The sequence below is a fragment of the Pungitius pungitius genome, chromosome 20, assembly GCF_949316345.1.
Source record: "Pungitius pungitius chromosome 20, fPunPun2.1, whole genome shotgun sequence".
NCBI lineage: Eukaryota > Metazoa > Chordata > Actinopteri > Perciformes > Gasterosteidae > Pungitius > Pungitius pungitius.
This window is the reverse complement of record NC_084919.1, coordinates 15,677,322-15,689,506: the sequence shown is the minus strand read 5'-3', so window position 1 is coordinate 15,689,506 and position 12,185 is coordinate 15,677,322. Positions and strand designations below refer to the sequence as shown.

Sequence of the window (12,185 nt, the reverse complement as noted above, 5' to 3'; positions counted from 1 at the left end):
TGTAGAGAACGGAACACCTCAGGGGAGTGTTGTAAGTCCCACATTGTTTTCAATAATGATTAATGATATATATGTAGACATACCAATGGATATGGGAAGATCGCTATTCGCGGATGACGGGGCAATATGGAAAAAAGGAAGAAATATCGAACATATAGTTAAAAAGATACAAGAAGGGGTCCAACAGGTTGAAAAGTGGGGAACAAAGTGGGGTGTTAAATTTTCTATAGAGAAAACTAAAGTGATGTTTTTTACAAGGAAGAAAATCAAGGAAAATATAAATGTTAAACTATATGGAAGTAATTTAGAGAGAGGTAAAACATTCCGTTTTTTAGGAGTACAATTTGACACAAGGTTAACATGGAAAGAGCATATTAAAAATATAGAAGATAAGTGTAAGAAAGTAATAAATATAATGAGATGTTTAACAGGAACAGAATGGGGAGCAGATTATAACTCATTGAAATACATATATGTGAGGTTAATAAGACCAAGAATGGATTATGGAAGTATGGTGTATGGATCAGCGACCAAAACTTTACTTAGGAGGCTTGATGTAATACAGGCAAAAGCATTGAGATTATGTTTAGGAGCAGTTAAGACGTCGCCAGTGTGTGCTCTACAGGTGGAAGCGGGAGAAATGCCATTGAGCATGAGACGAAAACAATTGATGGTAAATTATTGGGTTAATCTAAAAGGACATGGAGATAGTCATCCAACTAAAAGAATATTACAAGATAATTGGGAAAGGGAGAGAGTACAAAAGCTCAGTTTTGGGTGGATAGGGGATCAAGCAGCTAGAGAATTGGGAGTATTTGAAAAGGAATTCTGCTCAACTGTAATATGGCCTGACACTCCGGTATGGAAGTTAGAAACAATGACGGTTGATTTTAAATTAAATTGGGCAAAAAAAGAAAGGAAGAATATTGATTTGGTAGCGGAATGTTATAGACATTTAGAGGTTAAATATAAAGAATATGTTCAGATCTATACAGATGGATCAAAGGATCCAGGAACGGGAAAGACCGGATCTGCAGTTTACATTTTGAATCAAAGAGATGAGATAAGTAGACGAACCACAAATGACCTGAGTGTGTATGCAGTTGAGTTATATGCTATATTGATGGCACTAGAATGGATTGAGGAAAACAAAATAAAAAAAGCTTTAATTGGCAGTGATTCAATGTCAGCTTTATACAGTCTCATGACTGGGGTGTCTAAGAGCCATCAGGATTTATTGTATGCTATATTGACAATATATACTAGAATAAAAGGAAAAAGTTACGAAATTCAAATGGCTTGGATTCCTGCTCATATTGGCGTTGTGGGAAATGAGAGAGTCGACAAGTTAGCCAAACAAGCTGTTAAAAAAGAGTTTATTGAGGCAAATATTAAGCTGTCAAAATCTGAGGGAAAGAGTGTAATATGGAAAGAAACCATTAGAAATTGGCAACAGCAGTGGGATAGGGAAAATAAAGGAAGACATTTGTACACTATTCAAAATAAAATTGGGGTTGTGAAGAAAAGGGGAGGAAATAGAAGAGAAGAAATTGTTATGAGCAGGTTAAGGATAGGGCACAGTAATTTGAACAGCACACTTCATATTATAAGGAAGCACCCAACGGGTTTTTGTGTTATTTGTCCGGTTGCAGAAACAATAGAGCATGTGTTAATGAATTGTAAACAGTATGAAGTACATAGGAAAAAGATGATGGAAGAGTTAGGAAAGGCTGGAGTAAAAGGGACAGGAGTGAAGGAAGTACTAGAGAGTGGGGAGAATGAACAATGTAGAGAAACTATTTTAAATTTTTTAGTAAGAACAGGTCTGGTGAAAAGAATATGAAATAAGGATATGATGTAGCAGAGAAATAAATCCGGAAGATGGCGGTAGTGCAACATAAAAGGATGCAAGCTGCCGATAAACCCTAAAGAAGAAGAAGAAGAAGAAGAAGAAGCTCGTTTGCCGGTGAAGCGGGAGGAGGGACCGCGCAGGGGGAGGGGCGGCGCCTCATATTCCACCCTGGGGCGCGCATGCACGAGCACAGGTCAGTTCGTTGTGTGGACGGTTCCGCTCTTCAGGCTCCGGTTTGCCAGTGACTCGCATCTGAAGAAGTGCCTTAGGGTTTGTATCCCGGTGGAGTTTACGTTCGTAGTCGCTAGTTAACGTCATTCAACTTAACTTTATTAAGGTTACGTTAACAATAGCGAAACTAGCTCGTGCAGCCTCGTTTCAGCACCAGCGACCGATGTGTTCGGCTGAGAGCCTTCTGCGCTCTACCCAGCATACATCGGGCGGAGGGCTGCGGGTTAACGGTGTGAAGCTGTCCCCGGGCTACACGGGAGTGACGTCACACTAGCGTGTGCACAGAGACCAGGCCCGTGCACACGCTCTACTGAACGGGGGGAGGGCAACGCTCTGTCGTGCTGGGGGGGCGGTCAGCTGGTCGCAGTAACAGGGAGGTTTTTGTCTCGCCCTGTGACCCTCCTCTGTGACCCCCCCCTCTCCCCTGGAATGAAACTGTTGCGCCATGGACTTGAAACACAAGCTTTCAGTAATGGCTGCTTCTGTTGGATTGTTCATTAAATCTCTATTTAGTTTAACAACGACATGCATTTTGTAACATCGCTTTACAAATGGCCGATTTTTGAATTGTTTTTTAGTTAACTCATTTTTAATGTTGGCCAAAACTGGTCACTGTGATACAAGGATAATATAAAAATAAAAAAAGCCATTTGTGCTTCGATTTGATGCCTCTTGGTTACGACAAGTCTTGACCTCATAAAGCTTTCCTTGTGTCATCTGTTCTACACCCTCGTCCTCCCTCCCAGTCCTGAGCACCATGTTCACAGAAGTGCTGGTGGCCCTGGTGATAGGAGGGCTGATCTTCTTCCTGGTTCAGAAAAGCCGAACCCAGGTTCTGAAGACTGAGGATGGCTGGTGGGGGGCCGGCGCGCCCCCTGATGACGTGGGGGACATCAGCATTCGCCCCTTCAAAGTCACCACCAGCGACGAGGAACTCGAGGTCAGCCCCCCTGTTTGTTTGTCAGGCAAAGGTCAGCCTCTGCGAAGCGCCATTTCACGTCCTTGTGTCCCTCTTTGTCAGGACTTGAACAGGAGGATAGACCAAACTCGCCCCACCCCCTCCCTAGAAGACAGCCAGTTTCACTATGGCTTCAACTCCCAGTACCTGCAGGAGGTGGTGTCCTACTGGCGAAATGACTTTGACTGGAGAAGGCAAGTGGACAAGCTCAACCGGTACTCCCACTTCAAAACCAACATCGAAGGTGAGGGCGCACTGCGGAACCGTTCACTAAGAGGTGGGTGTGGCACCTCTAACCGTCTGTCCCCCATGGACATGCCATCCAGGCATTGATGTCCATTACCTGCACGTGAAGCCCAGGATCGTTCCAGAGGGGTCCACCGCCATTCCCCTGATAATGGTCCACGGCTGGCCCGGCTCCTTCTATGAGTTCTATGGATTGATCCCTCTGCTCACGGAACCGGCGGACCCACAGGATCTCGTGTTCGAGGTGGTGTGTCCCTCCATACCAGGGTACGGTTTTTCAGAAGCACCACATAAGAAAGGTGAGACCTCTCCTTAAGAGTGATGTAGTACAGTAGTTTATGTGGAAGCGTTTTTACTGTATTGTGTGTGTGTGTGTGTGTGTGTGTGTGTGTGCGCACACACACAAACAGGTTTTGATTCGGTTTGTGCGGCACGCGTCTTTCATAAACTGATGAAGCGCCTGGGCTTCCAGAAGTTCTATGCTCATGGAGGAGACTGGGGCTGGCTGGTCACCACCAACATGGCTCAGCTGGAGCCTGGGTGAGACGCACACAAGCATTCCCAATGGTTACTAGCGGTGAACCTACATGATTACAGAATCCAACCCAGTGGCCCGGAGGCATTGAGACTTCCATAGCTGGTTAAAAGTTGTTGCATTTTCTCTGAATGATGTCTCACTGGTCTTTTCATTTTGTTTACCCCAGGACAGTCAAAGGTTTGCATGTGAACTTTGCCCCCAACTCCAAACCTAGTCTGTCCATGGTGTTCTCCATCCTGCTCGGCCAACGCTTCCCTAAGATGTTCGGCTTCACTGCCCTGGACGTCCAGCGTCTCTATCCCCGCATGGACAAACTGGTGGTGGAGCCCATCAAAGAGACGGGCTACATGCACATCCAGGCCACCAAGCCTGACACCGTGGGTACGGACCCAGCAACGTGACCCTCTGGGCTGGGGGGATTAGTACAATCTCAAGTGCTATTGGTTTGTTTGGCATCACAGCGCTTAATGCTCAATTCCTCCTGGTGTTATGGGATGTCGAGGGGGCTCTTCCACAGACTCAAGATCAGGAAGGCAGTAGGCCTGGGCCAGCTGTCCTGCTCTGGTCTCATCACAGGATTAGTGACCACAGTAGGGCTGCAACAACCAATCAATGAAATCAATTATTATTAAAAGTGTTGGCAACGAATTTCATCATCGATTCGTTGTGTCGTGCTATTATTACGTCACTCAATGAGATGCAGAGATGCGCGCGGAGCAAAAATAAAAGAGCCGAGACGACGTGGAGGAAAGAGTCACATGACCCACAACAACTGCCGCTGATGTTGCTGCGTGCACACACACACACACACTTATTCGGATGTGGAGAACTGCCGTGCGAGGGAAGAACAATGTCATTTCCATACATTTTCGGGGGGGGGGGGGGGGGGTTAGGACATTTGCTACTCCGCCCCCCCGCCACATTTGCTGGTAACGGAGTCCCACAACAGCTGTGACTGATTCCCCTGCAGGTCGAGGACTCAATGACTCCCCGGTGGGTCTTGCTGCCTACATCTTGGAGAAGTTCTCGACGTGGACAAGCCACGACTTCAGGAAGCTGGAGGACGGAGGACTCACCAGGTCACTAGAAAGCTAAAGAACATTCACTATTATCATATCTGTTTTAATCACCTCTAGTACGAAGATGCTGTATCAAACCGTGCACTAAGTTCTGAAGTGAAATATATATGAGCATCAGCCTCAAGGCTCAACTGTAGAATCCATCCAGAACATTATGGAGGAATGGAGATTCCTGCATTAAAGCCTGTGTGTCTGCTGTCCTGTAGGAAGTTCTCTCTGGATGACCTGCTGACCAATGTGATGATCTACTGGACGTCGGGCTGCATTGTCTCCTCCATGAGGTTCTACAAGGAAAACTTTGGCCAAGGCCTCAACCAGCCTCATTCTAAGTGAGTGACCTCCCCAAACCAGTGTTGCGTTGCTTGAAGAAGTGGATGTGGCAGCTGTGTGATGTCATTAAAGAGAGGGTCCATTCTTTTGTGGAACATTGTTACTTTCAAATCTAAATATTCACAATTTGATCAACAAATGTCCCCAATTTCCCTTTCTAAAAATCTTTTCCTACGTCCCGACACACATATACACTTATGTGTATGTGCTAAAATACATAATACCCGTTCATTCTCGTCAACGATAGCTCACAAACGCCTCCAGAAGATTTCTTCAAATGTGGCCGGACGGATCGATGCAGATTTGATGTTGGAGGTCAAAACCACTTAGCTAATTATTAGGGCTGCACGGATCAGTCCCCAGGCTTTGGGTATCTGATACCAGTTTGATTAGTACGGCGCATCCCCTATGTACTAACAGGTTAAATCCATCACGCATGGTTAGCTGTCCCTCGTCACTGGTTCAGCCTCAGATGGTAAAAGTGAAGGGCAACCTGCAGCTCACTGAAGGTGGTTTGGCCTGTTTAAGGTTGTTCCCCTTCAAATGACTAGGCTAGGCGCAGCTATGAACGACCTATTGAGAGACAGTTTGAGTCCCCACGGGCCTTAAAGCCACCACCATTGTCCCCGTCCCCAAAAACACGGCACACACCCGCTTCAATGACTCCCGCCCAGCCGCCCTGACCCAGTCATCACAAGTGCTACGAGAGGATGTTACTAAAGCGCGTCCTCCCAGTTGACCTGGACAGAACATCAGTTTGCACATCACACAGCCCCGTCTCACCTGGAGCCCCCTAACGCCTACGTCAGGATACCCGGCCTTCACTACCATCCTAAACTGGTGCATACACTCCAACGCGTTGGTCTTTCTGTTTCTCTGGTTTTGGACATCCTCTCAAACAGACCACAGATGTGAGGACAGGGACCCGGACATCAACAACCTGAACACTGGTGCACCAACAGCTTCTTCCTCCATCACACCCCACCCAGCTCACAGCCAGAGATGGGGACTCGAGTGCGACTTAAGTCGCAAACACAGTAACTTCAGACTTGACTTGAGACTCGTCCTCGAAAGACTTCGGACTCGACTCGGACTCGAGCTTTGGGACTCGTGAACAATGTTTAATTTTAGGAAACATCTGATGCGCTCGCTATACCGCTCCCTCCGTTACCTGCCTACGTAACACGTACATTGACATATATTGCTGGCTGCGCACGCGCGGCCACACACAAGAAAGATGCCGAATGCACCGGCTGCTGCTGTGCCATTCGTCGTGAGCTTTGGGTTGAGTGGTGAGTCGCTGAAGGGGGGGGTGGCGCTGACGTGGGGGGTTGGCGCTGGCTGGTCGGCGCTGGCGGCCGACGGTTCGCTGAGGTCGGGACGTATGCACTCCAGTGGCGGACCGTTTACTCTGCGATCTCCTTAAACTGTCTCTGCTCACTGAAGCAAAACAATACGTGGACAAGTGCAGCGAGTGTAGTCAACTACTGGTGCTAACACATCCCGTCGGACCAGGATTATTTATTTATATCCGTTAATGAACTCTTCTCCTCTTGTTACCCTGGTAACCGTGCTCATTACAGACGGTTGCGTCGATTCTTACTGTGAAAATCTATGTACTTCCGGTTTAGCGGCTATGCTTCGTATTTTCATTTATGGGAAAAACCACAAAAAAAGTTGTTGGTATGGTTTTTTTATGGTAAAAGAGATGATGATAAGGTACACAAGGAAATTGGACACAAGCGGTATGTAATGCAGACTGTGAGGCCCGCGAATGCGCGACGACACACAGTGCATTGTGGGATTTGTAGTATTATGGTGATGCGTGCGATACACCAGCGGGCCAGCTCTAATAGTAAATAGATTTGATCATGCGGGCCAAAGATAATTAATTCCCGAATTAGCTCCGTTAGCTTGCTTCTTACTTTAGCTACGACCCAACGTTACGGGAACGGATTTTTCAGTCTGCAAGTGAAAAACAAATATTCCTCGACATCTGCAGGTTTAATGAGTTCAGCCAAGCAAAGAAAGGGGCCCGTGCAGAGGGACAGAACAGCATTGATTCATTCTTAAGCCAGACGAGAGGTGTACAGCTATACAGCCAGTGGCATTCCAGACAGAAGGCCATTACTGAATCCACAATACAGGACCTCATCATTTCATGCAACCTACCTCTGTCTTTGACTGACAAGCAAGGTTTCAGGATACTGCCCTGATAATGTATGCTAATACTATTAGCATACAGTATTATTATGACTGCTTTAGTGTTATAATGACTGCTTTATCTATTAGGCTAATAGATAAAGCAGTCATTATAACATATTACATGCTTTGAATTCCTTATATATAGCTATGCAGTGTTCTAAGCAGCCTGGATGTGTCGCTGTACGTGTCGCAACACTTATTATAACCACAAGAGACTTGAGACTTGACTTCACCTCTAGCTCAGAGACTTGTGAGCATCTCTGCTCACAGCGCACAGTGCTGCAGGGGGACAAAAACACGTCACGCCTGTGTTTTACGTTTGATCTATTTTATATTAATTTTCTAAATCTTTCTTTGTTGTATGTTTTTTTTATTTTACAATGATATATATTCTTATGGTCATCTCCTTCCCGACAAGGCAGCATCTTCCCTCTAGTTTCGAAGTGCTACAGCCTCTGAAACACAGGAACGTTGGAGGTTAAATCTGCTCTCTAAAGCCAGAGTATCCCTTGTTCAATGCTAACGCTTCAGCGTCTCCTTACAGGATGCCTGTCTATGTCCCCACTGGCTACGCCTGCTTCCCCAACGAGCTGATGCACACCCCCAAACCCTGGGTCGAGCACAAGTACCGCAAACTCATGACGTACTCGCCCATGGCCCGCGGTGGCCATTTTGCTGCCATGGAGGAGCCCCAGCTGATGGCTGAGGACATCCAGAACTTCACGAAGAGGGTGGAGAAGAAGAAATAGTCCGAAGTAGATGCGTCAGATTAAGAATTCAGCTCGCTGATGGTTGACAAGCTGAATTGCTTATTACTTTCATCTAGTGGAGGGGTCTTCCACTAAAATGTGAAGAGGTCCAGTTACAGAACATTTCTAGAAGCATTTAATCAATACACGACTAACAAATCACAGAAATTCAATAACATTTAAAAAACTCTCTGACAATAATATTGTCAAATAACAAAAAACTCAACATATGTGTGACTGCAAATATAAATGTTCTCTCAATTAACTAAATAAAAGTAGGACTGCATTTCAAATTCTGGTCTGCATGTTTAATTCAGAAAAAATTAAATAATGGGAAGATAAGTTAACCCGGTTTAACAAGTGAACAGTTGAATATATATATATATATCACTCTCCCACTTGTTTGGTAAGTGGGAGAATTAAGATCTAGTTTTTCCAGGACTTTAAACATGTGCCTGAAGGCATCAGGCCATTCTCCTCACGTGGAACTCATCGTGCCTCATGATGATGTTTCAACGGGTTCGTAGCACATGACACACTGGTTTAGTGCTGCAGTGGGAAGTATGAACAGAAACCAGTCCGTCCATCATGGATTAAATGCTCCACTTTCGCTGTCCATTTGTCCCTCATAACCCATCATTGCTCCTGTAGCTGCAGTGTGTGGATGTTATTACTGATGGGCAGGTGCCACTCAGTGTGCTGCGTTAAGTGTTAAAGTGTTAAAGCACATTGAGTGGTTGAACGACTAGAAAAGCACTGTACAAGTACAGTTTATTCCTGAAATACCTCCAACAAATCGCCTACGTAGTTTAGCTCACATCCACATGTAGCATGTAGCACGTCACTGCCTCGTTTTTGAAGGTCTACTTGGTACCGGAGCACCCGAGGGCCAAAGCTCAATGGATTTTTTCTTCTTTTATCTCGCTCATGGTGGGGCTACGCCTCATTGCCCTGAATGGACCAGCAGCCACTGCTGCCACACTGCCACAAAAACGAGACTCAAGGAACCCAGAGAAAGGGTTTAAAGCTTCTAGAAAGCAGCCTACAGTACACTTAAGGATATTGTTGTCCCGGAGAACCTTACACTTCATGAGTTTTTAAAATGATCCCTAAAATCTAAATGAGACTCTTCTTTTCAAGAGGGTCACACAGGGAAAGACACCATGTGGTTGTTGACGTACCGATGACCTACCTGGCTGAGAAAGGTTAGGGTAGGTCATTGGTGCCGGTTATGTTGGCCACCCAAGAACCTGCTGGTGGAAACCACTGTCTGAGAAAGCTGTCAATCTGGAAGAGGAGTCCTTTGTGGCTGGTTGGTGGTTGGGGCAGAGCACCCCTGTATCAAAAAACTCTCCCACTCAGGACTTGACTGTTAACTTCGGCGACTCCGTGTTAACGCCCACTCAGAATGCCAGGAACCTCGGCGTGACACTTGACTCCCAACTCTCCCTGACTGCCAACATTGCAGCAACAACACGATCTTGTAGATACACGCTCTACAACATCAGGAGAATACGACCCCTTCTCACCCAGAAGGCGGCACAGGTACTGATTCAGGCTCTTGTCATCTCCCGCCTTGACTACTCTAACTCTCTCCTGGCAGGTCGCCTGCTACCGCCATTTGACCACTGCAGCTCATCCAGAATGCAGCAGCTCGACTGGTCTTCAACCTTCCGAAATACTCCCACACCACACCACTTCTCCATCTCTTCATTGGTTACCAGTGGCTGCCCGCATCCACTTCAAAACATTGGTACTGACGTACTATGCTGTGAATGGATCGGGACCAGTCTACATCCAGGACATGGTGAAACCCTACATCCCAACCCGCACACTTCGATCTGTATCGGCCAAGCTGCTTGTTCCTCCCTCACTGAGAGAAAAGCACTCGGCGAGATCGCGACTCTTTGCTGTCCTGGCTCCCAGATGGTGGAATGAGCTCTCTGACGAGATCAGGACTACAGAGAGCCTCTACATCTTCCGTCGAAAACTCAAGACACACCTCTTTAGACTCTACTTTGACTAAAACACTATCAAACTGTAGCACTAACAAATGGTAGCACTTAAATTGTACTTATAATGGCACTTTTCTATAACATGTTTTCAAACTGCTTATTTGATGAATATTGTACTTTCTTGTTACTTGTTCTTCTGAGTTTATATCTCTATGTGGAAATGCAGTTATTGTAAGTCGCTTTGGATAAAAGCGTCAGCTAAATGACATGTAATGTATTTACCTGTATTTTTTACAGCCCGTAGTCCTGGAGAAACAAAAATCCACAGTATCCATGATATTGTCACATTGATAAACCCTAAAATTACAAATGAGTGTCCTTCTGTTTCAGCCGATCTTAGGGAGTTAGTTAGATTAGTTAGATTTAGTTAGATTAAAGGGTATTCTTTGTTCTGACAATACAACAAAAAGAAAAAAGCTAGACTTAAACAAGGCAAAAGGCAAAGGGAAGTGAGCGAATGGGTTAAAAGAGACATCTTGGAAGCCAAACGTTTCTTTCAGATGTCTTTATATGTACACTGGGTGGCGCTGTTCTTAGCTCCCTATTAATGGACAATGGATTCAAGTGTCTTATTCAACAGACAGAAGCAGTCAGTTGAGGACAGTTGCTTTGCTTTGAGCTTTGTCTCGTTAGCCCTGTCCCTGTCTCCTCTCCTATACGCATCCTCCTTTTACAACTTTTGCGCGACGATGATAAGGTACACAATGAAATGTGACACAAGCGGTATGTAATGCAGACTGTGGGGCCCGCGAATGCACGACGACACACAGAGAGTGCATTGTGGGATTTGTAGTATTATGGTGATGCGTGCGATATACCGGCGGGCCAGCTCTAATAGTAAATAAATTTGATCATGCGGGCCAAAGATAATTCATTCACGGGCCGGATATGGCCGGATATCGCCATGAGTTTGACACATGTGCCATACAGGATGATTTTGATTGGTTTAGAGGTCTGAGATTCTTTTTCTAGCAAAACCAGACCAGTTGCTTTCATGTTATGCGGGAGACAAAGCCTCTGTGTGTTGTTCCTCTAACTCTCTCATCTGTCACGCCCTCGTCCACCGGCTTAACAGCCATCTCCTCCAGACCCTGAGTTCCCATCACAAACCACTGCCCTAGACACAGACCCTGTGTCTGCATATGAACCAGCTTCCATCAGCAGGCAGAGCAAGTGGCAACAACAAGTACTAGTTCCTCACTCCGGATTATCCAGCTCCTAAACTGCTGCTCCCAAGGTTTAAATGACCAGAATATCCATTCCAATACATTAGGCTCGACTTCATTGAACTAAATCAGTGTGAAGAGCAGAAATATTGTCATCATAGAGATACTTTACAAATTGATTCAGATGTTTTTAGACCATGACTAAAGAAATGATACTTGTATCCAGTTTTCCATAGCAGTTATACATAAGACACTATACTATAACTAGGATGAGTGTTCATAACTTTTAATCTGAAACTGGTGTTTGTTCACTGGTTGTTCAACTTTATGTTTAAATGTCTTGTTTATGTCTTGTCTGTATCCATAGTGTGCAGGCTTGTTGTACTCATTATCATTGTGCATTAAAACTAACAGTATTTTAATTGAAGGACCTGATGACTGTTATTGAAACTGGCAACAGGACATTAGCTTCAAAGAAACTCTCCATTCCAAATACAAATGATGGAATATTTCTTTGTAAGATCTACATGTGTGGTCTCCGCTACGAAAAAGTCGATGTAAGCGGAGCATTTCACAGAACGTGCACTAGTGAGATGCTCTTATGTTTACTAGTGAGATGCTCTTATGTTCACTAGTGAGATGCTCTTACATGCACTAGTGAGATGCTCTTACATGCACTAGTGAGATGCTCTTACGTTCACTAGTGAGATGCTCTTACGTGTACTAGTGAGATGCTCTTATGTGCACTAGTGAGATGCTCTTACGTTCACTAGTGAGATGCTCTTACGTGTACTAGTGAGATGCTCTTATGTGCAC

General features: G+C 45.3%; 1 protein-coding gene across 2 annotated transcripts; it reads left to right on the top strand.

Moving 5' to 3' along the window:
• The first annotated feature begins 1,930 nt into the window (after positions 1-1,930).
• Positions 1,931-8,565, top strand: ephx1 (epoxide hydrolase 1, microsomal (xenobiotic)). Of its 2 annotated transcripts, none has more exons than XM_037449337.2 (9): positions 1,931-2,045; positions 2,830-3,023; positions 3,105-3,285; positions 3,368-3,586; positions 3,698-3,827; positions 3,992-4,206; positions 4,796-4,904; positions 5,111-5,233; positions 7,984-8,565. In XM_037449337.2, exons 2-9 carry the CDS (start codon positions 2,841-2,843, stop codon positions 8,186-8,188), a joined length of 1,365 nt encoding a protein of 454 aa, XP_037305234.1. In that variant the 5' UTR covers positions 1,931-2,045; positions 2,830-2,840; the 3' UTR covers positions 8,189-8,565. The 2 variants fall into 2 exon arrangements, with proteins under 2 accessions (XP_037305234.1, XP_037305233.1); XM_037449336.2 differs by having other exon boundaries at positions 2,011-2,122.
• The last annotated feature ends 3,620 nt before the right edge of the window (positions 8,566-12,185 follow it).

What these genes read in the sequence shown, in the direction of transcription:
- ephx1 (XM_037449337.2), top strand. Translation starts at nt 2,841, where the DNA reads ATGTTCACAGAAGTGCTGGTGGCCCTGGTGATAGGAGGGCTGATCTTC. An exon ending in CCAGCGACGAGGAACTCGAG is followed by an intron (nt 3,024 to 3,104) that starts GTCAGCCCCCCT and finishes CCTCTTTGTCAG; the next exon opens with GACTTGAACAGGAGGATAGA. An exon ending in CTTCAAAACCAACATCGAAG is followed by an intron (nt 3,286 to 3,367) that starts GTGAGGGCGCAC and finishes CATGCCATCCAG; the next exon opens with GCATTGATGTCCATTACCTG.